The 26,245-nt window shown below is 46.2% G+C and overlaps 1 protein-coding gene across 1 annotated transcript in view; it reads left to right on the top strand.

Annotated features, from left to right (window-relative positions):
* Positions 1-26,245, top strand: part of LOC120054379 (E3 ubiquitin-protein ligase HERC2-like) — a 110,987-nt gene that overhangs the window by 70,676 nt on the left and 14,066 nt on the right. Inside the window, 6 exon segments of the mRNA XM_039001791.1 lie at positions 6,165-6,276; positions 7,504-7,585; positions 9,035-9,269; positions 13,783-13,960; positions 22,098-22,179; positions 22,280-22,451. Coding sequence (XP_038857719.1) covers positions 6,165-6,276; positions 7,504-7,585; positions 9,035-9,269; positions 13,783-13,960; positions 22,098-22,179; positions 22,280-22,451 — 861 coding nt within the window.

Here is a 26,245-nt window from a genome sequence, read left to right as displayed (position 1 = left end):
CTGAAGTATATTCCCAAGTTCACCTGAGCGATTAGGAATACTTAAGTGGTAAGCCATGACTTCCTGTTTCACTGGGGAATAAATATGAGGTGACACACAGGCCAAGTTCCCATAGTCATCCATCACTATGGGAAAGACCTGAGAATACAGTAATGATTTGCAACAAAGGTTGTTGAGCTGCACAATTCAGGAAATGGCTATAAGAAAATATGCTCAACGGTTGAAAATGCCCATTTCCACTATCAGGGCAATAATGAAGAAGTTTAAAGCAACTGGTGATGTTAACAATCGGCCTGAAAGAGGACGTGTGTCTATATTGACCCCACGCACAGTGAGGAGGATGGTTCGAGTGGACAAAAACATCTACAAGGATCACAGCTGGAGAATTGCAGACTTTAGTTGGGTCTTGGGGTCCGAAAGTCTCAAACTACGATCAGACACCACCTACATAACCTCAAGTTGTTTGGGAGGGTTGCCATAAAAAAAGCCTTTGCTGTCATAAAACAACAAACTCAAGCGCCTACAGTTTGCCAAATGTTACTGAAACTTTCGATGGGACCAGGTTCTATGGTCAGATGAGACCATCATAGAGCTTTTTGGAAACGAACACCAGAGGTGGGTTTGGCGTAGACAGAAAGATAGCCATGCAGAAAAGTACCTCATCCCCACTGGGAAGTATGGTGGTGGATCTTTGATGTTGTGGGGCTGTTTTTCTTCTAAAGGCCCCGGACCACTTGTTAGGATACATGGTATCATGGACTCCATCAAATACCAGCAGATGTTAAATCAAAACCTGACTGCCTCTGCTAGGAAGCTTAAACTGGGCCTTGGTTGGATCTTCCAGCAGGACAATGATCCAAAGCACATCTCAAAATCAACACAAAAATAGTTCACTGACCACAGAATCAAGGTTTTGCCATGGCCACCCCAGTCACCTGATCTAAACCCCATGGATGAGCTGAAGAGGAGAGTTCACGCTTGGACTCTGAAGAGGAGAGTCCAAGCGTGGACCTCGGAATCTGAAGGATCTGGAGAGATTCTGTATGGAGGAATGGTCTCAGATCCCTTGCCATGTGTTCTCCAACCTCATTACGCGTTGTAGGAGAAGACTCAGAGCTGTTATCTTGGCAAAGGGAGGTTGCACAAAGTATTGAATGAAAGGGATTTTTTTTTGGTGGCACATATTTTTGAAAAATTCTTATCTTAAAAGAAATATAAATGTTTTAATATTTTATTTTACTTTAGTTAAAGGTTAGATTTTTGTGAATATTTTGAATGAAAGACCAAGAGGATAAACAATAAAGATTTATTTTTTTGACAGCCCGTTTTGCTCATATTTACAAAGGGTGCCAATATTAGTGCAGGGCATTGTAGATGAAGAATGTATTCTCTGAAGCTCTGACAGGTTTTGTCTGAAAGTTTTTCACCTAAATCCTCTTCCCATTGGTTCTTAAGAGAGTTCAGGGAATTGAATAACGTGTACCTCACTCTTTGATATAAGGGTTCACTTTAAAAATACAATCTAGAAGGGAGGTAGGTGGGCGTGATGGGAAGTGACTAGAGTATGAAGATACAAAACTATACAATTGCAGGTATCTAAAGAAATGGGATCTAGGAATATTCAACTTTTGTACGAACTGTAAAAAAAAAAATGCTAAATCCATATCAATGTCCAAGTCGTTCAGTGAGGAGATCCCTTTTCCAGACCAGACATGAAATGCCCGGTCTAATAATGATGGAGAGAATGTATGGTAGAAGTTGAAAATTCACTGAGACCAAACGATCGCCTGAACTGTTTCCAGATTTTTAGAGGATGTTTCACAATAGGGTTTTTGATGTATTTGGAAACAGGCTCAGCTAATTTTGAACAGAGTAAGGCAGCTAAGGAGGTGGGGCCACAGGATGAAACCTCAAAGGCCATCCATTTCGGACCTCTAACATCAGGGATGTTTTGTAATATTGAAAGTTAGGAAGTGCTAGACCACCCTGGGGGCGAGTTCTCTGCAATACGCTCTTACGTATCCAAGGGTTTTTCTTGTTCCAGGTGAAAGCAGATCTAAGGAGATAAACAAATATTTTGTCAGAAAGCTAGGAATACAATTTAATAAATATAAAAACGTAGGTAATACATTCATTTTAATAGTGCTACTTTCTCTGTCTTTGGGCAGAAGAATTAAGTCACAGTGTTCAATATTGTTTCAGGCGGAGGATCAAGGGAGGGAAATTGGCTAGATCTTTGAAATTGTGTTACCCAAATTCCCAAATATTTCAATTTCTATGTAGTCACTCTTGAAGGGCACATTACTAAAATTAGTTTTCATGGCACAAGGATAAATAGACATCAGTTCACTTTTTTGTAGATGAACCTTATACCTGGATATTTACCAACTGTCTTTAGTAGAACCTGGATCTCTGGAAGACCAGTTAAAGGGTCAGCCATATATATAATATCATGTAACCCGCGTAGAGTGAGATTTTATGCTCTAAGCCCCCTCTTTGAATACCCTTTAATAGTGGTGTTATTACGTATTGCAATGTCTTAAGGCGATGGCAAACAGCTGAGGGGATAGAGGACAACCCTGTCTGTTCCCACGTTGAAGTTGGAAATACAATGAAAGGTTATTATTTGTACTCACTGCAGCCATAGGGGAGGAGTAAAGGACTTTCATCCAGGACATAAAATTGGGACCGAATCCAAATTGTTTGAAAGTATCAAATCGATAATACCACTCCACCCGATCAAACGCCGTCTCAGCATCAAGTGATAACAATATCTCTGGAGTGTCAGATGACGAGCAATTATAAAGACGTCTGATGTTGAAAAAAGAGTCATGATTTTTAATGGATAATGGAGGGAAGGACTGAGTCAAAATGGCAGGCAATCTTCTTAGAAAGTATCTTTACATCGCAATTCATGCCTATATGAACCACTCAAGTTTTATTTTTTTCATAATAAGTTAAATACATCCTTGTCTCGTTGAGGGTTAAGAGTTTGAGGAGAACGATTCTTCAAATACGGAAAGCAAGAGAGGAGAATTTCTTTCAAGAATTAGCTCCGAAATCCGTCAGGTCCAGGGGATTTACTACACTGCATAGATTTAATTGGCAACACAATCTCTTCCCCAGAGAACTGTTCTTCTAATTCAGCAGCTATCTGTAGGAACTGTAGGAATATCTAAGTTCTCGAAGGTGTCGAGTAAGGTAGCATTACCAGCAGATTACGAAGTGTGTAATTGTGAGTAAAAGTTATGAAAGCATGAACTGACCTCTAAATTATCAATACATTTGTTGGTAGTGAGTTAAGCCACCAAGGATTTCTTCTGATAGCAGTAGTGAGTTAAACCACCAAGGGTTTCTTCTGATAGCAGTAGTGAGTTAAACCACCAAGGGTTTCTTCTGATAGCAGTAGTGAGTTAAGCCACCAAGGGTTTCTTCTGATAGCAGTAGTGAGTTAAACCACCAAGGGTTTCTTCTGATAGCAGTAGTGAGTTAGGACACCAAGGGTTTCTTCTGATAGCAGTAGTGAGTTAAACCACCAAGGGTTTCTTCTGATAGCAGTAGTGAGTTAGGACACCAAGGGTTTCTTCTGATAGCAGTAGTGAGTTAAACCACCAAGGGTTTCTTCTGATAGCAGTAGTGAGTTATGACACCAAGGGTTTCTTCTGATAGCAGTAGTGAGTTATGACACCAAGGGTTTCTTCTGATAGCAGTAGTGAGTTAAACCACCAAGGGTTTCTTCTGATAGCAGTAGTGAGTTAAACCACCAAGGGTTTCTTCTGATAGCAGTAGTGAGTTAAACCACCAAGGGTTACTTCTGATCGCAGTAGTGAGTTAGGACACCAAGGGTTTCTTCTGATAGCAGTAGTGAGTTAAACCACCAAGGGTTTCTTCTGATAGCAGTAGTGAGTTAGGACACCAAGGGTTTCTTCTGATAGCAGTAGTGAGTTAAACCACCAAGGGTTTCTTCTGATAGCAGTAGTGAGTTAAACCACCAAGGGTTTCTTCTGATAGCAGTAGTGAGTTAAGCCACCAAGGGTTTCTTCTGATAGCAGTAGTGAGTTAAACCACCAAGGGTTTCTTCTGATAGCAGTAGTGAGTTAGGACACCAAGGGTTTCTTCTGATAGCAGTAGTGAGTTAAACCACCAAGGGTTTCTTCTGATAGCAGTAGTGAGTTAGGACACCAAGGGTTTCTTCTGATAGCAGTAGTGAGTTAAACCACCAAGGGTTTCTTCTGATAGCAGTAGTGAGTTATGACACCAAGGGTTTCTTCTGATAGCAGTAGTGAGTTATGACACCAAGGGTTTCTTCTGATAGCAGTAGTGAGTTAAACCACCAAGGGTTTCTTCTGATAGCAGTAGTGAGTTAAACCACCAAGGGTTTCTTCTGATAGCAGTAGTGAGTTAAACCACCAAGGGTTTCTTCTGATAGCAGTAGTGAGTTAAACCACCAAGGGTTTCTTCTGATAGCAGTAGTGAGTTAAACCACCAGGGGTTTCTTCTGATAGCAGTAGTGAGTTAAACCACCAAGGGTTTCTTCTGATAGCAGTAGTGAGTTAAACCACCAAGGGTTTCTTCTGATAGCAGTAGTGAGTTAAACCACCAAGGGTTTCTTCTGATAGCAGTAGTGAGTTAGGACACCAAGGGTTTCTTCTGATAGCAGTAGTGAGTTAGGACACCAAGGGTTTCTTCTGATAGCAGTAGTGAGTTAAACCACCAAGGGTTTCTTCTGATAGCAGTAGTGAGTTAAACCACCAAGGGTTTCTTCTGATAGCAGTAGTGAGTTAAACCACCAAGGGTTTCTTCTGATAGCAGTAGTGAGTTAGGACACCAAGGGTTTCTTCTGATAGCAGTAGTGAGTTAAACCACCAAGGGTTTCTTCTGATAGCAGTAGTGAGTTAGGACACCAAGGGTTTCTTCTGATAGCAGTAGTGAGTTAAACCACCAAGGGTTTCTTCTGATAGCAGTAGTGAGTTAAACCACCAAGGGTTTCTTCTGATAGCAGTAGTGAGTTAAACCACCAAGGGTTTCTTCTGATAGCAGTAGTGAGTTAAACCACCAAGGGTTTCTTCTGATAGCAGTAGTGAGTTAAACCACCAGGGGTTTCTTCTGATAGCAGTAGTGAGTTAAACCACCAAGGGTTTCTTCTGATAGCAGTAGTGAGTTAGGACACCAAGGGTTTCTTCTGATAGCAGTAGTGAGTTAAACCACCAAGGGTTTCTTCTGATAGCAGTAGTGAGTTAAACCACCAAGGGTTTCTTCTGATAGCAGTAGTGAGTTAAACCACCAGGGGTTTCTTCTGATAGCAGTAGTGAGTTAAACCACCAGGGGTTTCTTCTGATAGCAGTAGTGAGTTAAACCACCAAGGGTTTCTTCTGATAGCAGTAGTGAGTTAAACCACCAAGGGTTTCTTCTGATAGTAGTAGTGAGTTAAGACACCAAGGGTTTCTTCTGATAGCAGTAGTGAGTTAAACCACCAAGGGTTTCTTCTGATAGCAGTAGTGAGTTATGACACCAAGGGTTTCTTCTGATAGCAGTAGTGAGTTATGACACCAAGGGTTTCTTCTGATAGCAGTAGTGAGTTAGGACACCAAGGGTTTCTTCTGATAGCAGTAGTGAGTTAAACCACCAAGGGTTTCTTCTGATAGCAGTAGTGAGTTAAACCACCAAGGGTTACTTCTGATCGCAGTAGTGAGTTAGGACACCAAGGGTTTCTTCTGATAGCAGTAGTGAGTTAAACCACCAAGGGTTTCTTCTGATAGCAGTAGTGAGTTAAACCACCAAGGGTTTCTTCTGATAGCAGTAGTGAGTTAAACCACCAAGGGTTTCTTCTGATAGCAGTAGTGAGTTAAACCACCAAGGGTTTCTTCTGATAGCAGTAGTGAGTTAAACCACCAAGGGGGATAATTAGGCTGTGTATTTGGTATAAGTAGTTTCATAGTAAGAGGCGAATGACCTTGACCTTTTCCCTGTTTATTACTAAAACCCTTAACTAGACCAATACAGTTGCCTGGTATTTCATCTCTATTTGATTCATTCTCTGATGATTCCTTCAGAGCATAGTTGGCCTCTGAGTCAGTAGGGAACATGTTGTCCATGTTTAGACCTTTATATCCCTGCTGGGTTCTTACAACAGATGTGTGATTCCTCTCTTTCTGTTCTGCTAGTCTGGCCCGTAAGAAGTCGTCAGGTCTGGAGTCGACCGCCACCATCCGGACCAAGGTGTTTGTCTGGGGACTCAATGACAAAGACCAGCTGGGCGGACTGAAGGGGTCCAAGGTACTGCCTGGTCTGCTTTGATTTGCCTAAAGTTCACCTTTCAACTTGTTTTGCCATATAATAGCAAGTTGCATGCCCTGCCAAAACCTGAGGGGATCTCTCTTTTCCATCCATTTCATGTGTTTGAGGGGTGCAAAAATTCCACTTGTTACTTACAGTAAATCTCGCTGGATTGATTGCTTAAATTTTTATCTCGCGACTCTTTCATATTCTTGCTTGTCGTTTTGTCCTGTTAATGTTAACGACCAATGTTTGTAATAACCTGTCAAACACACCCCTGGTAATGGCTGAATTGAAAAGCTGAAATGAAAACGACTTCTGAAAAGAATCACTCAGATTCTAGTGATATAATGTCTGATCTGACGAACAATGTGACGTGTGATCTAGAGCCAAGCTATTGATTTTAATTTGAAGGTACCCTGCTATTGACACACTTGTTGAATTACGCAACAGTAATTCATGAGGCCGTGTAGACCGCACAGGTGACGGCAGGTAGGCCTAGACAAAGAACGTTTTTGGTAGTTGCAGTCCTGTCTCACCCATTTATGTGAATATTTTATATAATGAACAAAAATATAAATGCAACCATTTCAAAGATTTACAGTTCATTAGAAGGAAATCTGTCAATTTACATAAATTCTTTAGGTCCTAATTTACGGATTTCACTTGACTGTGCAGGGGCGTAGTCATGGGTGGGCCTGGGAGGGCACAGGCCCACCCACTGGGGAGCCAGGCCCAGCCAATCAAAGGGCTTTATTAAAGACAGAAATACTCCAACACTTCACATGTTGCGTTTATATTTTTGTTCAAGTTTATATGCAAATAAAACCAGGTTATTTGTGCAAATGAGGCACATATAATTTTCTTTATTTTAACACAAAATATATGAACAAATACCTGGATAGCATTAGAAAATGTATATATGAGTGCATTCTAAGAAATTAAAAAGTGAAATTTTACAATAAATTGAATAACAGAATTCCCATCAAAATCCCATAATTATTTGTCCGTGCCAGTAAAAATGATGTGCTGTTATTCAGTCAATGTCGGATGGATTTGAAATAATCTTAAAGTTTGGAGTATCTCCATCCATTGTCCCAACTGTGTTGCATTTCTTCGAATAGTTTTTACATATAATGTTCAAAACAAATGAAATACATGAGGAATGTTAACAGCTGTCTAATTGTTTAGTCTGATCCGCTGCATGTCGGTGCTCTTCCTACTCAGATCAAGGTCCCGTCCTTCTCTGAGACCCTCTCGGCCCTCAATGTGGTGCAGGTGGCCGGCGGCTCCAAGAGTCTGTTCGCAGGTCAGTAAAGATGCCTGCTGTATGAGGGCAATGCCTGCTGTATGAGAGGGCAATGCCTGCTGTATGAGAGGGCAGTGCCTGCTGTATGAGAGGGCAGTGCCTGCTGTATGAGAGGGCAATGCCTGCTGTATGAGAGGGCAATGCCTGCTGTATGAGAGGGCAGTGCCTGCTGTATGAGAGGGCAGTGCCTGCTGTATGAGAGGGCAGTGCCTGCTGTATGAGAGGGCAGTGCCTGCTGTATGAGAGGGCAGTGCCTGCTGTATGAGAGGGCAGTGCCTGCTGTATGAGAGGGCAGTGCCTGCTGTATGAGAGGGCAGTGCCTGCTGTATGAGAGGGCAGTGCCTGCTGTATGAGAGGGCAGTGCCTGCTGTATGAGAGGGCAGTGCCTGCTGTATGAGAGGGCAGTGCCTGCTGTATGAGAGGGCAGTGCCTGCTGTATGAGAGGGCAGTGCCTGCTGTATGAGAGGGCAGTGCCTGCTGTATGAGAGGGCAGTGCCTGCTGTATGAGAGGGCAGTGCCTGCTGTATGAGAGGGCAGTGCCTGCTGTATGAGAGGGCAGTGCCTGCTGTATGAGAGGGCAGTGCCTGCTGTATGAGAGGGCAGTGCCTGCTGTATGAGAGGGCAGTGCCTGCTGTATGAGAGGGCAGTGTCTGCTGTATGAGAGGGCAGTGCCTGCTGTATGAGAGGGCAGTGCCTGCTGTATGAGAGGGCAGTGCCAGCTGTATGAGAGGGCAGTGCCAGCTGTATGAGAGGGCAGTGCCTGCTGTATGAGAGGGCAGTGCCTGCTGTATGAGAGGGCAGTGCCAGCTGTATGAGAGGGCAGTGCCAGCTGTATGAGAGGGCAGTGCCAGCTGTATGAGAGGGCAGTGCCAGCTGTATGAGAGGGCAGTGCCTGCTGTATGAGAGGGCAGTGCCTGCTGTATGAGAGGGCAGTGCCAGCTGTATGAGAGGGCAGTGCCAGCTGTATGAGAGGGCAGTGCCTGCTGTATGAGAGGGCAATGCCAGCTGTATGAGAGGGCAGTGCCTGCTGTATGAGAGGGCAGTGCCTGCTGTATGAGAGGGCAATGTCAGCTGTATGAGAGGGCAATGTCAGCTGTATGAGAGGGCAATGTCAGCTGTATGAGAGGGCAATGCCTGCTGTATGAGAGGGCAATGCCTCTGCTGTATGAGAGGGCAATGCCTCTGCTGTATGAGAGGGCAATGCCTCTGCTGTATGAGAGGGCAATGCCTCTGCTGTATGAGAGGGCAATGCCTCTGCTGTATGAGAGGGCAATGCCAGCTGTATGAGAGGGCAATGCCAGCTGTATGAGAGGGCAATGCCAGCTGTATGAGAGGGCAATGCCTGCTGTATGAGAGGGCAATGCCTGCTGTATGAGAGGGGAAGGGGTGGGTGTGTGTGTGTGTGTGTGTGTGTGTGTGTGTGTAACTGACTTCCCTGTGTTGTTCCAGTGACGGCCGAGGGGAAGGTTTATTCGTGTGGGGAGGCCACTAACGGGCGTCTGGGCCTGGGTCTGTCCAGCGGTACCATCCCTATCCCCCGCCAGATCACTGCTCTCAGTAACTACGTAGTGAAGAAGGTTGCGGTGCATTCTGGGGGACGCCACGCCATGGCCCTCACCGTGGATGGGAAGGTGTTCTCCTGGGGAGAGGGAGACGACGGGAAACTGGGACACTTCAGCAGGATGTAAGTTATATACCCTGCATCTCAAATTACACCATATTCCCTGCATAGTGCACTTTTGACAAGGGACCATAGGGGTAGTGCACTACTTTAGACCTGGGCCCATAGGGGTAGTGCACTACTTTAGACCAGGGCCGATAGGGGTAGTGCACTACTTTAGACCAGGGCTCATAGGTTAGTGCACTACTTTAGACCAGGGCCGATAGGGGTAGTGCACTACTTTAGACCAGGGCCCATAGGGGTAGTGCACTACTTTAGACCAGGGCTCATAGGGGTAGTGCACTACTTTAGACCAGGGCCCATAGGGGTAGTGCACTACTTTTGACCAGGGCCCATAGGGGTAGTGCACTACTTTTGACCAGGGCCCATAGGGGTAGTGCACTACTTTTGACCAGGGCCCATAGGGGTAGTGCACTACTTTAGACCAGGGTCCATAGGGGTAGTGCACTACTTTAGACCAGGGTCCATAGGGGTAGTGCACTACTTTAGACCAGGGCCCATAGGGTAGTGTACTACTTTAGACCAGGGCCCATAGGGGTAGTGTACTACTTTAGACCAGGGCCCATAGGGGTAGTGCACTACTTTAGACCAGGGCCTATAGGGGTAGTGCACTACTTTAGACCAGGGCCTATAGGGGTAGTGCACTACTTTAGACCAGGGCCCATAGGGTAGTGCACTACTTTAGACCAGGGCCCATAGGGTAGTGCACTACTTTAGACCAGGGCCATAGGGTAGTGCACTACTTTAGACCAGGGCCCATAGGGGTAGTGCACTACTTCAGACCAGGGCCCATAGGGGTAGTGCACTACTTTAGACCAGGGCCCATAGGGGTAGTGCACTACTTTAGACCAGGGCCCATAGGGGTAGTGCACTACTTTAGACCAGGGTCCATAGGGGTAGTGCACTACTTTAGACCAGGGCCCATAGGGGTAGTGCACTACTTTAGACCAGGGCTCATAGGGGTAGTGCACTACTTTAGACCAGGGCTCATAGGGGTAGTGCACTACTTTAGACCAGGGCCCATAGGGGTAGTGCACTACTTTAGACCAGGGTCCATAGGGGTAGTGCACTACTTTAGACCAGGGCCCATAGAGGTAGTACACTACTTTAGACCAGGGCCCATAGGGGTAGTGCACTACTTCAGACCAGGGCCCATAGGGGTAGTGCACTACTTTAGACCAGGGCCCATAGGGGTAGTGCACTACTTTAGACCAGGGCCCATAGGGTAGTGCACTACTTTAGACCAGGGCCCATAGGGTAGTGCACTACTTTAGACCAGGGCCCATAGGGGTAGTGTACTACTTTAGACCAGGGCCCATAGGGGTAGTGCACTACTTTAGACCAGGGTCCATAGGGGTAGTGCACTACTTTAGACCAGGGCCCATAGGGGTAGTGCACTACTTTAGACCAGGGCCCATAGGGGTAGTGCACTACTTTAGACCAGGGTCCATAGGGGTAGTGCACTACTTTAGACCAGGGCCCATAGGGGTAGTGCACTACTTTAGACCAGGGCTCATAGGGGTAGTGCACTACTTTAGACCAGGGCTCATAGGGGTAGTGCACTACTTTAGACCAGGGCCCATAGGTGTAGTGCACTACTTTTGACCAGGGCCCATAGGGGTAGTGCACTACTTTTGACCAGGGCCCATAGGGGTAGTGCACTACTTTTGACCAGGGCCCATAGGGGTAGTGCACTACTTTTGACCAGGGCCCATAGGGGTAGTGCACTACTTTAGACCAGGGTCCATAGGGGTAGTGCACTACTTTAGACCAGGGCCCATAGGGTAGTGTACTACTTTAGACCAGGGCCCATAGGGGTAGTGTACTACTTTAGACCAGGGCCCATAGGGGTAGTGCACTACTTTAGACCAGGGCCCATAGGGGTAGTGTACTACTTTAGACCAGGGCCCATAGGGGTAGTGTACTACTTTTGACCAGGGCCCATAGGGGTAGTACACTACTTTAGACCAGGGCCCATAGGGGTAGTGCACTACTTTTGACCAGGGCCCATAGGGGTAGTGCACTACTTTAGACCAGGGCCCATAGGGGTAGTGTACTACTTTTGACCAGGGCCCATAGGGGTAGTACACTACTTTAGACCAGGGCCCATAGGGGTAGTGCACTACTTTTGACCAGGGCCCATAGGGTTAGTGCACTACTTTTGACCAGGGCCCACTGTGTACACTACGCTGTAAGACTCATTCTACTGTGTACCCTACGCTGTAAGACTCATTCTACTGTGTACACTACGCTGTAAGACTCATTCTACTGTGTACCCTACGCTGTAAGACTCATTCTACTGTGTACCCTACGCTGTAAGACTCGTTCTACTGTGTACACTACGCTGTAAGACTCATTCTACTGTGTACACTATGCTGTAAGACTCATTCTACTGTGTACCCTACGCTGTAAGACTCGTTCTACTGTGTACACTACGCTGTGAGACTCATTCTACTGTGTACACTACGCTGGGAGACTCATTCTACTGTGTACACTACGCTGTGAGACTCGTTCTACTGTGTACACTACGCTGGGAGACTCATTCTACTGTGTACACTACGCTGTAAGACTCATTCTACTGTGTACACTACGCTGTAAGACTCATTCTACTGTGTACACTACGCTGGGAGACTCATTCTACTGTGTACACTACGCTGGGAGACTCATTCTACTGTGTACACTACGCTGTAAGACTCATTCTACTGTGTACCCTACGCTGTAAGACTCATTCTACTGTGTACACTACGCTGTAAGACGTTCATTCTACTGTGTACACTACGCTGTAAGACTTTCATTCTACTGTGTACCCTACGCTGTAAGACTCATTCTACTGTGTACCCTACGCTGTAAGACTCATTCTACTGTGTACCCTACGCTGTAAGACTCGTTCTACTGTGTACCCTACGCTGTAAGACTCATTCTACTGTGTACCCTACGCTGTAAGACTCATTCTACTGTGTACCCTACGCTGTAAGACTCATTCTACTGTGTACCCTACGCTGTAAGACTCGTTCTACTGTGTACCCTACGCTGTAAGACTCATTCTACTGTGTACCCTACGCTGTAAGACTCATTCTACTGTGTACCCTACGCTGTAAGACTCATTCTACTGTGTACCCTACGCTGTAAGACTCGTTCTGCTGTGTACCCTACGCTGTAAGACTCATTCTACTGTGTACCCTACGCTGTAAGACTTTCATTCTACTGTGTACCCTACGCTGTAAGACTTTCATTCTACTGTGTACACTACGCTGTAAGACTCGTTCTACTGTGTACCCTACGCTGTAAGACTCATTCTACTGTGTACCCTACGCTGTAAGACTCATTCTACTGTGTACCCTACGCTGTAAGACTCATTCTACTGTGTACACTACGCTGGGAGACTCGTTCTACTGTGTACCCTACGCTGTAAGACTCGTTCTACTGTGTACCCTACGCTGTAAGACTCGTTCTACTGTGTAAACTACGCTGGGAGACTCGTTCTACTGTGTACCCTACGCTGTAAGACTCATTCTACTGTGTACACTACGCTGTAAGACTCGTTCTACTGTGTACCCTACGCTGTAAGACTCATTCTACTGTGTACCCTACGCTGTAAGACTCATTCTACTGTGTACACTACGCTGGGAGACTCGTTCTACTGTGTACACTACGCTGTAAGACTCATTCTACTGTGTACCCTACGCTGTAAGACTCATTCTACTGTGTACACTACGCTGTAAGACTCATTCTACTGTGTACCCTACGCTGTAAGACTCGTTCTACTGTGTACCCTACGCTGTAAGACTTTCATTCTACTGTGTACACTACACTGTAAGACTCATTCTACTGTGTACACTACGCTGTAAGACTCATTCTACTGTGTACCCTACGCTGTAAGACTCATTCTACTGTGTACCCTACGCTGTAAGACTCGTTCTACTGTGTACACTACGCTGTAAGACTCATTCTACTGTGTACCCTACGCTGTAAGACTCATTCTACTGTGTACCCTACGCTGTAAGACTCATTCTACTGTGTACACTACGCTGTAAGACTCATTCTACTGTGTACACTACGCTGTAAGTCTCATTCTACTGTGTACCCTACGCTGTAAGACTCATTCTACTGTGTACCCTACGCTGTAAGACTCATTCTACTGTGTACCCTACGCTGTAAGACTCGTTCTACTGTGTACCCTACGCTGTAAGACTCGTTCTACTGTGTACCCTACGCTGTAAGACTCGTTCTACTGTGTACCCTACGCTGTAAGACTCATTCTACTGTGTACCCTACGCTGTAAGACTCGTTCTACTGTGTACCCTACGCTGTAAGACTCATTCTACTGTGTACCCTACGCTGTAAGACTCATTCTACTGTGTACCCTACGCTGTAAGACTCGTTCTACTGTGTACACTACGCTGGGAGACAAATCAAATGACTTTGAGGCACTAATGTCCGTTATTCAGAAGATGTAGAGTATATAGAAAAACATCAACACGCATCTCTTTCTAAATGCATCTCTTCCTCGCTGTAGGAACTGTGACAAGCCGCGTCTCATCGAGGCCTTGAAGACCAAGAGGATCCGGGACATCGCCTGTGGCTCGTCCCACAGTGCTGCCATCACCTCCAGTGGAGAACTGCATAGCTGGGGTCTGGGGGAGTACGGACGCCTGGGACACGGAGACAACACCACGCAGCTACGTCCCAAACTGGTACGTACTAGAGACAGCACCACACAGCTACGTCCTAAACTGGTACGTACTAGAGACGACACCACACAGCTACGACCCAAACTGGTACGTACTAGAGACGACACCACACAGCTACGTCCCAAACTGGTACATACTAGAGACGACACCACACAGCTACGACCCAAACTGGTACGTAGTAGAGACGACACCACACAGCTACGTCCCAAACTGGTACGTACTAGAGACGACACCACACAGCTACGTCCCAAACTGGTACATACTAGAGACGACACCACACAGCTACGTCCCAAACTGGTACGTACTAGAGACAGCACCACACAGCTACGTCCTAAACTGGTACGTACTAGAGACGACACCACACAGCTACGACCCAAACTGGTACGTACTAGAGACGACACCACACAGCTACGTCCCAAACTGGTACATACTAGAGACGACACCACACAGCTACGACCCAAACTGGTACGTAGTAGAGACGACACCACACAGCTACGTCCCAAACTGGTACGTACTAGAGACGACACCACACAGCTACGTCCCAAACTGGTACATACTAGAGACGACACCACACAGCTACGTCCCAAACTGGTACGTACTAGAGACAGCACCACACAGCTACGTCCTAAACTGGTACGTACTAGAGACGACACCACACAGCTACGACCCAAACTGGTACGTACTAGAGACGACACCACACAGCTACGTCCCAAACTGGTACATACTAGAGACGACACCACACAGCTACGACCCAAACTGGTACGTACTAGAGACGACACCACACAGCTACGTCCCAAACTGGTACATACTAGAGACGACACCACACAGCTACGACCCAAACTGGTACGTAGTAGAGACGACACCACACAGCTACGACCCAAACTGGTACGTACTAGAGACGACACCACACAGCTACGACCCAAACTGGTACGTAGTAGAGACGACACCACACAGCTACGTCCCAAACTGGTACATACTAGAGACGACACCACACAGCTACGACCCAAACTGGTACGTAGTAGAGACGACACCACACAGCTACGTCCCAAACTGGTACGTACTAGAGACGACACCACACAGCTACGTCCCAAACTGGTACGTACTAGAGACGACACCACACAGCTACGACCCAAACTGGTACGTAGTAGAGACGACACCACACAGCTACGTCCCAAACTGGTACGTACTAGAGACGACACCACACAGCTACGTCCCAAACTGGTACGTACTAGAGACGACACCACACAGCTACGTCCCAAACTGGTACGTACTAGAGACGACACCACACAGCTACGACCCAAACTGGTACGTAGTAGAGACGACACCACACAGCTACGTCCCAAACTGGTACGTAGTAGAGACGACACCACACAGCTACGTCCCAAACTGGTACGTAGTAGAGACGACACCACACAGCTACGTCCCAAACTGGTACGTACTAGAGACGACACCACACAGCTACGACCCAAACTGGTACGTAGTAGAGACGACACCACACAGCTACGACCCAAACTGGTACGTAGTAGAGACGACACCACACAGCTACGTCCCAAACTGGTACGTACTAGAGACGACACCACACAGCTACGACCCAAACTGGTACGTAGTAGAGACGACACCACACAGCTACGTCCCAAACTGGTACGTACTAGAGACGACACCACACAGCTACGTCCCAAACTGGTACGTACTAGAGACGACACCACACAGCTACGTCCCAAACTGGTACGTAGTAGAGACGACACCGCACAGCTACGTCCCAAACTGGTACGTACTAGAGACGACACCACACAGCTACGTCCCAAACTGGTACGTACTAGAGACGACACCACACAGCTACGTCCCAAACTGGTACGTAGTAGAGACGACACCACACAGCTACGACCCAAACTGGTACGTACTAGAGACGACACCACACAGCTACGACCCAAACTGGTACGTAGTAGAGACGACACCACACAGCTACGTCCCAAACTGGTACGTACTAGAGACGACACCACACAGCTACGTCCCAAACTGGTACGTACTAGAGACGACACCACACAGCTACGTCCCAAACTGGTACGTAGTAGAGACGACACCACACAGCTACGTCCCAAACTGGTACGTACTAGAGACGACACCACACAGCTACGTCCCAAACTGGTACGTACTAGAGACGACACCACACAGCTACGACCCAAACTGGTACATACTAGAGACGACACCACACAGCTACGTCCCAAACTGGTACGTAGTAGAGACGACACCACACAGCTACGTCCCAAACTGGTACGTAGTAGAGACGACACCACACAGCTACGACCCAAACTGGTACGTAGTAGAGACGACACCACACAGCTACGACTGGTACATACTAGAGACGACACCACACAGCTACGTCCCAAACTGGTACGTACTAGAGACGACACCACACAGCTACGTCCCAAACTGGTACATACTAGAGACGACACCACACAGCTACGTCCCAAACTGGTACGTACTAGAGACAGCACCACACAGCTACGTCCTAAACTGGTACGTACTAGAGACGACACCACACAGCTACGACCCAAACTGGTACGTACTAGAGACGACACCACACAGCTACGTCCCAAACTGGTACATACTAGAGACGACACCACACAGCTACGACCCAAACTGGTACGTAGTAGAGACGACACCACACAGCTACGTCCCAAACTGGTACGTACTAGAGACGACACCACACAGCTACGTCCCAAACTGGTACGTACTAGAGACGACACCACACAGCTACGTCCCAAACTGGTACGTACTAGAGACAGCACCACACAGCTACGTCCTAAACTGGTACGTACTAGAGACGACACCACACAGCTACGACCCAAACTGGTACGTACTAGAGACGACACCACACAGCTACGTCCCAAACTGGTACATACTAGAGACGACACCACACAGCTACGACCCAAACTGGTACGTACTAGAGACGACACCACACAGCTACGTCCCAAACTGGTACATACTAGAGACGACACCACACAGCTACGACCCAAACTGGTACGTAGTAGAGACGACACCACACAGCTACGACCCAAACTGGTACGTACTAGAGACGACACCACACAGCTACGACCCAAACTGGTACGTACTAGAGACGACACCACACAGCTACGACCCAAACTGGTACGTAGTAGAGACGACACCACACAGCTACGTCCCAAACTGGTACATACTAGAGACGACACCACACAGCTACGACCCAAACTGGTACGTAGTAGAGACGACACCACACAGCTACGTCCCAAACTGGTACGTACTAGAGACGACACCACACAGCTACGTCCCAAACTGGTACGTACTAGAGACGACACCACACAGCTACGACCCAAACTGGTACGTAGTAGAGACGACACCACACAGCTACGTCCCAAACTGGTACGTACTAGAGACGACACCACACAGCTACGTCCCAAACTGGTACGTACTAGAGACGACACCACACAGCTACGTCCCAAACTGGTACGTACTAGAGACGACACCACACAGCTACGACCCAAACTGGTACGTAGTAGAGACGACACCACACAGCTACGTCCCAAACTGGTACGTAGTAGAGACGACACCACACAGCTACGTCCCAAACTGGTACGTAGTAGAGACGACACCACACAGCTACGTCCCAAACTGGTACGTACTAGAGACGACACCACACAGCTACGACCCAAACTGGTACGTAGTAGAGACGACACCACACAGCTACGACCCAAACTGGTACGTAGTAGAGACGACACCACACAGCTACGTCCCAAACTGGTACGTACTAGAGACGACACCACACAGCTACGACCCAAACTGGTACGTAGTAGAGACGACACCACACAGCTACGTCCCAAACTGGTACGTACTAGAGACGACACCACACAGCTACGTCCCAAACTGGTACGTACTAGAGACGACACCACACAGCTACGTCCCAAACTGGTACGTAGTAGAGACGACACCGCACAGCTACGTCCCAAACTGGTACGTACTAGAGACGACACCACACAGCTACGTCCCAAACTGGTACGTACTAGAGACGACACCACACAGCTACGTCCCAAACTGGTACGTAGTAGAGACGACACCACACAGCTACGACCCAAACTGGTACGTACTAGAGACGACACCACACAGCTACGACCCAAACTGGTACGTAGTAGAGACGACACCACACAGCTACGTCCCAAACTGGTACGTACTAGAGACGACACCACACAGCTACGTCCCAAACTGGTACGTACTAGAGACGACACCACACAGCTACGTCCCAAACTGGTACGTAGTAGAGACGACACCACACAGCTACGTCCCAAACTGGTACGTACTAGAGACGACACCACACAGCTACGTCCCAAACTGGTACGTAGTAGAGACGACACCACACAGCTACGTCCCAAACTGGTACGTAGTAGAGACGACACCACACAGCTACGTCCCAAACTGGTACGTACTAGAGACGACACCACACAGCTACGTCCCAAACTGGTACGTAGTAGAGACGACACCACACAGCTACGACCCAAACTGGTACGTACTAGAGACGACACCACACAGCTACGTCCCAAACTGGTACGTAGTAGAGACGACACCACACAGCTACGACCCAAACTGGTACTTACTAGAGACGACACCACACAGCTACGTCCCAAACTGGTACGTACTAGAGACGACACCACACAGCTACGACCCAAACTGGTACTTACTAGAGACGACACCACACAGCTACGTCCCAAACTGGTACGTAGTAGAGACGACACCACACAGCTACGTCCCAAACTGGTACGTACTAGAGACGACACCACACAGCTACGACCCAAACTGGTACGTAGTAGAGACGACACCACACAGCTACGACCCAAACTGGTACGTAGTAGAGACGACACCACACAGCTACGTCCCAAACTGGTACGTACTAGAGACGACACCACACAGCTACGACCCAAACTGGTACGTAGTAGAGACGACACCACACAGCTACGTCCCAAACTGGTACGTACTAGAGACGACACCACACAGCTACGTCCCAAACTGGTACGTACTAGAGACGACACCACACAGCTACGTCCCAAACTGGTACGTAGTAGAGACGACACCGCACAGCTACGTCCCAAACTGGTACGTACTAGAGACGACACCACACAGCTACGTCCCAAACTGGTACGTACTAGAGACGACACCACACAGCTACGTCCCAAACTGGTACGTAGTAGAGACGACACCACACAGCTACGACCCAAACTGGTACGTACTAGAGACGACACCACACAGCTACGACCCAAACTGGTACGTAGTAGAGACGACACCACACAGCTACGTCCCAAACTGGTACGTACTAGAGACGACACCACACAGCTACGTCCCAAACTGGTACGTACTAGAGACGACACCACACAGCTACGTCCCAAACTGGTACGTAGTAGAGACGACACCACACAGCTACGTCCCAAACTGGTACGTACTAGAGACGACACCACACAGCTACGTCCCAAACTGGTACGTAGTAGAGACGACACCACACAGCTACGTCCCAAACTGGTACGTAGTAGAGACGACACCACACAGCTACGTCCCAAACTGGTACGTACTAGAGACGACACCACACAGCTACGTCCCAAACTGGTACGTAGTAGAGACGACACCACACAGCTACGACCCAAACTGGTACGTACTAGAGACGACACCACACAGCTACGTCCCAAACTGGTACGTAGTAGAGACGACACCACACAGCTACGACCCAAACTGGTACTTACTAGAGACGACACCACACAGCTACGTCCCAAACTGGTACGTACTAGAGACGACACCACACAGCTACGACCCAAACTGGTACTTACTAGAGACGACACCACACAGCTACGTCCCAAACTGGTACGTAGTAGAGACGACACCACACAGCTACGACTGGTACATACTAGCACTACCTCTCTGTGGATGTATTTCTGAGTCTCTCCTGGTACTATAATAATGTACCATAATGTGGTTTTCTGAGTCTCTCCTGGTACTATAATAATGTACCATAATGTGGTTTTCTGAGTCTCTCCTGTTACTATAATAATGTACCATAATGGGGTTTTCTGAGTCTCTCCTGGTACTATAATAATGTACCATAATGGGGTTTTCTGAGTCTCTCCTGGTACTATAATAATGTACCATAATGTGGTTTTCTGAGTCTCTCCTGGTACTATAATAATGTACCATAATGGGGTTTTCTGAGACTCCTGGTACTATAATAATGTACCATAATGGGGTTTTCTGAGACTCCTGGTACTATAATAATGTACCATAATGGGGTTTTCTGAGTCTCTCCTGGTACTATAATAATGTACCATAATGGGGTTTTCTGAGTCTCTCCTGGTACTATAATAATGTACCATAATGGGGTTTTCTGAGACTCCTGGTACTATAATAATGTACCATAATGGGGTTTTCTGAGTCTCTCCTGGTACTATAATAATGTACCATAATGGGGTTTTCTGAGTCTCTCCTGGTACTATAATAATGTACCATAATGGGGTTTTCTGAGTCTCTCCTGGTACTATAATAATGTACCATAATGGGGTTTTCTGAGTCTCCTGGTACTATAATAATGTACCATAATGTGGTTTTCTGAGTCTCCTGGTACTATAATAATGTACCATAATGGGGTTTTCTGAGTCTCTCCTGGTACTATAATAATGTACCATAATGGGGTTTTCTGAGTCTCCTGGTACTATAATAATGTACCATAATGTGGTTTTCTGAGTCTCCTGGTACTATAATAATGTACCATAATGTGGTTTTCTGAGTCTCCTGGTACTATAATAATGTACCATAATGGGGTTTTCTGAGTCTCTCCTGGTACTATAATAATGTACCATAATGGGGTTTTCTGAGTCTCTCCTGGTACTATAATAATGTACCATAATGGGGTTTTCTGAGTCTCTCCTGGTACTATAATAATGTACCATAATGGGGTTTTCTGAGTCTCTCCTGGTACTATAATAATGTACCATAATGGGGTTTTCTGAGTCTCTCCTGGTACTATAATAATGTACCATAATGGGGTTTTCTGAGTCTCTCCTGGTACTATAATAATGTACCATAATGTGGTTTTCTGAGTCTCTCCTGGTACTATAATAATGTACCATAATGTGGTTTTCTGAGTCTCTCCTGGTACTATAATAATGTACCATAATGTGGTTTTCTGAGTCTCTCCTGGTACTATAATAATGTACCATAATGGGGTTTTCTGAGTCTCTCCTGGTACTATAATAATGTACCATAATGTGGTTTTCTGAGTCTCTCCTGGTACTATAATAATGTACCATAATGGGGTTTTCTGAGTCTCTCCTGGTACTATAATAATGTACCATAATGTGGTTTTCTGAGTCTCTCCTGGTACTATAATAATGTACCATAATGGGGTTTTCTGAGTCTCTCCTGGTACTATAATAATGTACCATAATGGGGTTTTCTGAGTCTCTCCTGGTACTATAATAATGTACCATAATGGGGTTTTCTGAGTCTCTCCTGGTACTATAATAATGTACCATAATGGGGTTTTCTGAGTCTCTCCTGGTACTATAATAATGTACCATAATGGGGTTTTCTGAGACTCTCCTGGTACTATAATAATGTACCATAATGGGGTTTTCTGAGTCTCTCCTGGTACTATAATAATGTACCATAATGGGGTTTTCTGAGACTCTCCTGGTACTATAATAATGTACCATAATGGGGTTTTCTGAGTCTCTCCTGGTACTATAATAATGTACCATAATGTGGTTTTCTGAGTCTCTCCTGGTACTATAATAATGTACCATAATGGGGTTTTCTGAGTCTCTCCTGGTACTATAATAATGTACCATAATGTGGTTTTCTGAGACTCTCCTGGTACTATAATAATGTACCATAATGGGGTTTTCTGAGTCTCTCCTGGTACTATAATAATGTACCATAATGGGGTTTTCTGAGACTCTCCTGGTACTATAATAATGTACCATAATGGGGTTTTCTGAGTCTCTCCTGGTACTATAATAATGTACCATAATGGGGTTTTCTGAGACTCTCCTGTTACTGTACATGTGGTTTTAGATTGGCTATAGAACTGTTAAACTGTTAACATTGTGTATCTGATCTGGGTTTGATACAGGTGAAGGTGCTTCTGGGTCACCGTGTGGTCCAGGTGGCTTGTGGGAGTAGAGATGCCCAAACTCTAGCCCTGACAGATGAAGGTACTTGTGTGTCTGTATTTGTGTTTGTCTTTGAATAGATAGCCACGTGTCGTTACACTGCAGTGCTCTGAGCTGTGATCTCTCCGTCTTCCCTCCTCAGGCCTGGTGTTCTCCTGGGGCGATGGGGACTTTGGGAAGCTGGGTCGGGGGGGCAGCGAGGGCTGTAATATCCCCCAGAACATTGAGAGGCTGAATGGGCAGGGAGTCTGTCAGATAGAGTGTGGGGCTCAGTTCTCCCTGGCTCTCACCAAGTCTGGAGTGGTCTGGACATGGTAAGATCAAATTCTATTAGTCACAGACACGTATTTGGCAGATGTTATTGCTGGTGTAGCGAAATGGTCGTGGACAGCTGAGTAGGATTACGAAACATCCTGAGTAGGATTACGAAACATCCTGAGTAGGATTACGAAACATCCTGAGTAGGATTACGAAACATCCTGAGTAGGATTACGAAACATCCTGAAAACGTGAGACTTTCTGGAATCAGCAGGGAATCCTTTAACCTGGAACTGGGATTTATTCAGGAAAGTTTCAGGAATTTTACTACCCTACAGCTGATGACATAAGCTGTGTTCGAATACGTATACTACATACTATTAGTTCATTTTAGTATACTGTAAACGAACGGTGTCCTTTCAGCCGAGTGTACTAGCACTTCGCCTGTCTACCGGAAGTTGATACTCTTGCTATGCAACTTATTGCTAGCTTGTAATACTACACATTTCTCCCGAGTGGCGCAGCGGTTGCATCTCAGTGCAAGAGGCGTCACTGCAGTTCCTGGTTCGTATCCAGGCTGTTTCACAACCGACCGTGATTGGGAGTCCCATAAGGCGCTGCACAATTGGTCCAGCGTCGTCCGGGTTTGGCCGGGGTAGGCCGTCATTGTAAAGAAGAATTTGTTCTTAACTGACTTGCCTAGTTAAATGTTAAATGTAAAAAAATAAAAATAACAATGTCCATTGAGCACGCTCAGCGACTAAACCACTAAGTTAAGAATGACGTGAAAAGTAAAGTGAATAAATGTTGGGTAGTTAGTTAGGTAGCAGATAGTTAATATACTGGCAAGTTCGATATATTAGTAGCCAACTAACGTTCGGTAGCTAGCTAACAAGCAACTGCTGTAATGATATGCTATGTGGTTTGTAAGGCTAGCGTAGCTAACAGATTGTCAGCCAACAGTGTAATGTAACTTATTTGGAAAGTGATTCGTTTTTTATTACATTGCTCAACGTTCTTGACATTTGTCATAATTATAATTTGCTAGGCCTTGATTTTAAATAAGAATTTGTTCTTAACTGACTTGCTTACTTAAATATTTTTTTTTATATTTAAAGTAAATAATCATTGCTTTAACTAATTATGACAAATGTTAAGAACATGACCAATGTAATAAAAAAAACAAATTACTTTTCAAATAAGTGAGGAATGGGAAAAGGTCTCCAGAGATGGTCTGGAAAGGGAGGAGGGGATGGGGTCAAGCGGGCAGGTTGTTGGGTGGCCGGAAATCACTAGAGAGACTGAAGAACTAACACTAATTGCTTAGCAGAGGTGGAGAACACAGTTCCCTGTACTAATTACTGATTGCCCTAGGAGAGGTGAATCCACTCCCTCTCCAATACAGCCACTGATTACCAACACAAGTCACTAATCGCGCTGTCCCTTGATCCTGGTCGACGTGGCAACAACTATTTGCAAATGATGAGCAGTCAGCAGTTCACACAACAAGTAGCCCACTGGGAAGACAGGAAGCAGTTCACACAACAAGTAGCCCACTGGGAAGACAGGAAGCAGTTCACACAACAAGTAGCCCACTGGGAAGACAGGAAGCAGTTCACACAACAAGTAGCCCACTGGGAAGACAGGAAGCAGTTCACACAACAAGTAGCCCACTGGGAAGACAGGAAGCAGTTCACCCAACAAGTAGCCCACTGGGAAGACAGTCAGCAGTTCACACACCAAGTAGCCCACTGGGAAGACAGGCAGCACTTAAAGGAGATGGCCCTAGCTAGCAAAAAGACAGGACTAGACCACAACAGATATGCATTGGTGTAGTACAGCTCCGTTTGGCTCAACGATGAGACGTGAGAGAGCTGTTAGCTGGCGTTAGCTAGCTGCTTGTCGTCACTCTAAACTCTGACAGAGTTGTGACTTTTGATTGGTAGAAGATCATTCTGTTCTGATTCCAGATTTGAGTAGCAGAGAAGTAGACAAAGATTTAATAGACTGGTTAGCTGACAACGTCACGAAAGCGATGTGCACTTCAAAGGGGCAGAAGGCCGGGACTTGTGGTTCTGGATGTCGATATAGCTAGCAACAATGACGAGAAACTGCCATGTGGTGAATCGTAAGTGGCTGGTTTCATCTGGTTTTTGATACCATTTCTTGTCTTGAGGTGGTTTGACTGATGTCACATTCTATGCTAATATAATATTTGCTAGCTAGCTAACGAACAACTGTAACAAGACAACAATTGCTCATTTTGCAACTTTATTTATTTATGTTTTCAACATATCAACAATCTAACCCAACCCCGTCTATTTTGCCCCATAGTTGCACACCTGTCGGTTTTGTTTCTAAACAACCAACCCGTCTGTTTTGTTGCTAAACAACCAACCCATCGGTTTTGTTGCTAAGCAACCAACCCGTCGGTTTTGTTGCTAAGCAACCAACCCGTCGGTTTTGTTGCTAAGCAACCAACCCGTCGGTTTTGTTGCTAAGCAACCAACCCGTCGGTTTTGTTGCTAAGCAACCAACCCGTCGGTTTTGTTGCTAAGCAACCAACCCGTCTGTTTTGTTGCTTAACAACCAACCCGTCTGTTTTGTTGCTAAACAACCAACCCGTCTGTTTTGTGGCTAAACAACCAACCCGTCGGTTTTGTGGCTAAACAACCAACCCGTCGGTTTTGTGGCTTAACAACCAACCCGTCTGTTTTGTTGCTACACAACCAACCCGTCTGTTTTGTTGCTACACAACAAACCCGTCTGTTTTGTTGCTAAACAACCAACCCGTCTGTTTTGTGGCTAAACAACCAACCCGTCTGTTTTGTTGCTACACAACCAACCCGTCTGTTTTGTTGCTAAACAACCAACCCGTCTGTTTTGTTGCTAAACAACCAACCCGTCTGTTTTGTTGCTAAACAACCAACCCGTCTGTTTTGTTGCTAAACAACCAACCCGTCTGTTTTGTTGCTAAACAACCAACCCGTCTGTTTTGTTGCTACACAACCAACCCGTCTGTTTTGTTGCTAAACAACCAACCCGTCTGTTTTGTTGCTACACAACCAACCCGTCTTTTGTTGCTACACAACCAACCCGTCTGTTTTGTTGCTAAACAACCAACCCGTCTGTTTTGTTGCTAAACAACCAACCCGTCGGTTTTGTTGCTAAACAACCAACCCGTCGGTTTTGTTGCTAAACAACCAACCCGTCGGTTTTGTTGCTAAACAACCAACCCGTCTGTTTTGTTGCTACACAACCAACCCGTCTGTTTTGTTGCTAAACAACCAACCCGTCTGTTTTGTTGCTAAACAACCAACCCGTCTGTTTTGTTGCTAAACAACCAACCCGTCTGTTTTGTTGCTAAACAACCAACCCGTCTGTTTTGTTGCTAAACAACCAACCCGTCTGTTTTGTTGCTAAACAACCAACCCGTCTGTTTTGTTGCTAAACAACCAACCCGTCTGTTTTGTTGCTAAACAACCAACCCGTCTGTTTTGTTGCTAAACAACCAACCCGTCTGTTTTGTTGCTAAACAACCAACCCGTCTGTTTTGTTGCTAAACAACCAACCCGTCTGTTTTGTTGCTAAACAACCAACCCGTCTGTTTTGTTGCTAAACAACCAACCCGTCTGTTTTGTTGCTAAACAACCAACCCGTCTGTTTTGTTGCTAAACAACCAACCCGTCTGTTTTGTTGCTAAACAACCAACCCGTCTGTTTTGTTGCTAAACAACCAACCCGTCTGTTTTGTTGCTAAACAACCAACCCGTCTGTTTTGTTGCTTAACAACCAACCCGTCTGTTTTGTTGCTAAACAACCAACCCGTCTGTTTTGTTGCTAAACAACCA

Source organism: Salvelinus namaycush, chromosome 10, assembly GCF_016432855.1.
Source record: "Salvelinus namaycush isolate Seneca chromosome 10, SaNama_1.0, whole genome shotgun sequence".
NCBI classification, from domain to species: domain Eukaryota; kingdom Metazoa; phylum Chordata; class Actinopteri; order Salmoniformes; family Salmonidae; genus Salvelinus; species Salvelinus namaycush.
Note: the sequence above shows the minus strand (reverse complement) of the source record. Positions and strands in the feature narration are given on the sequence as shown.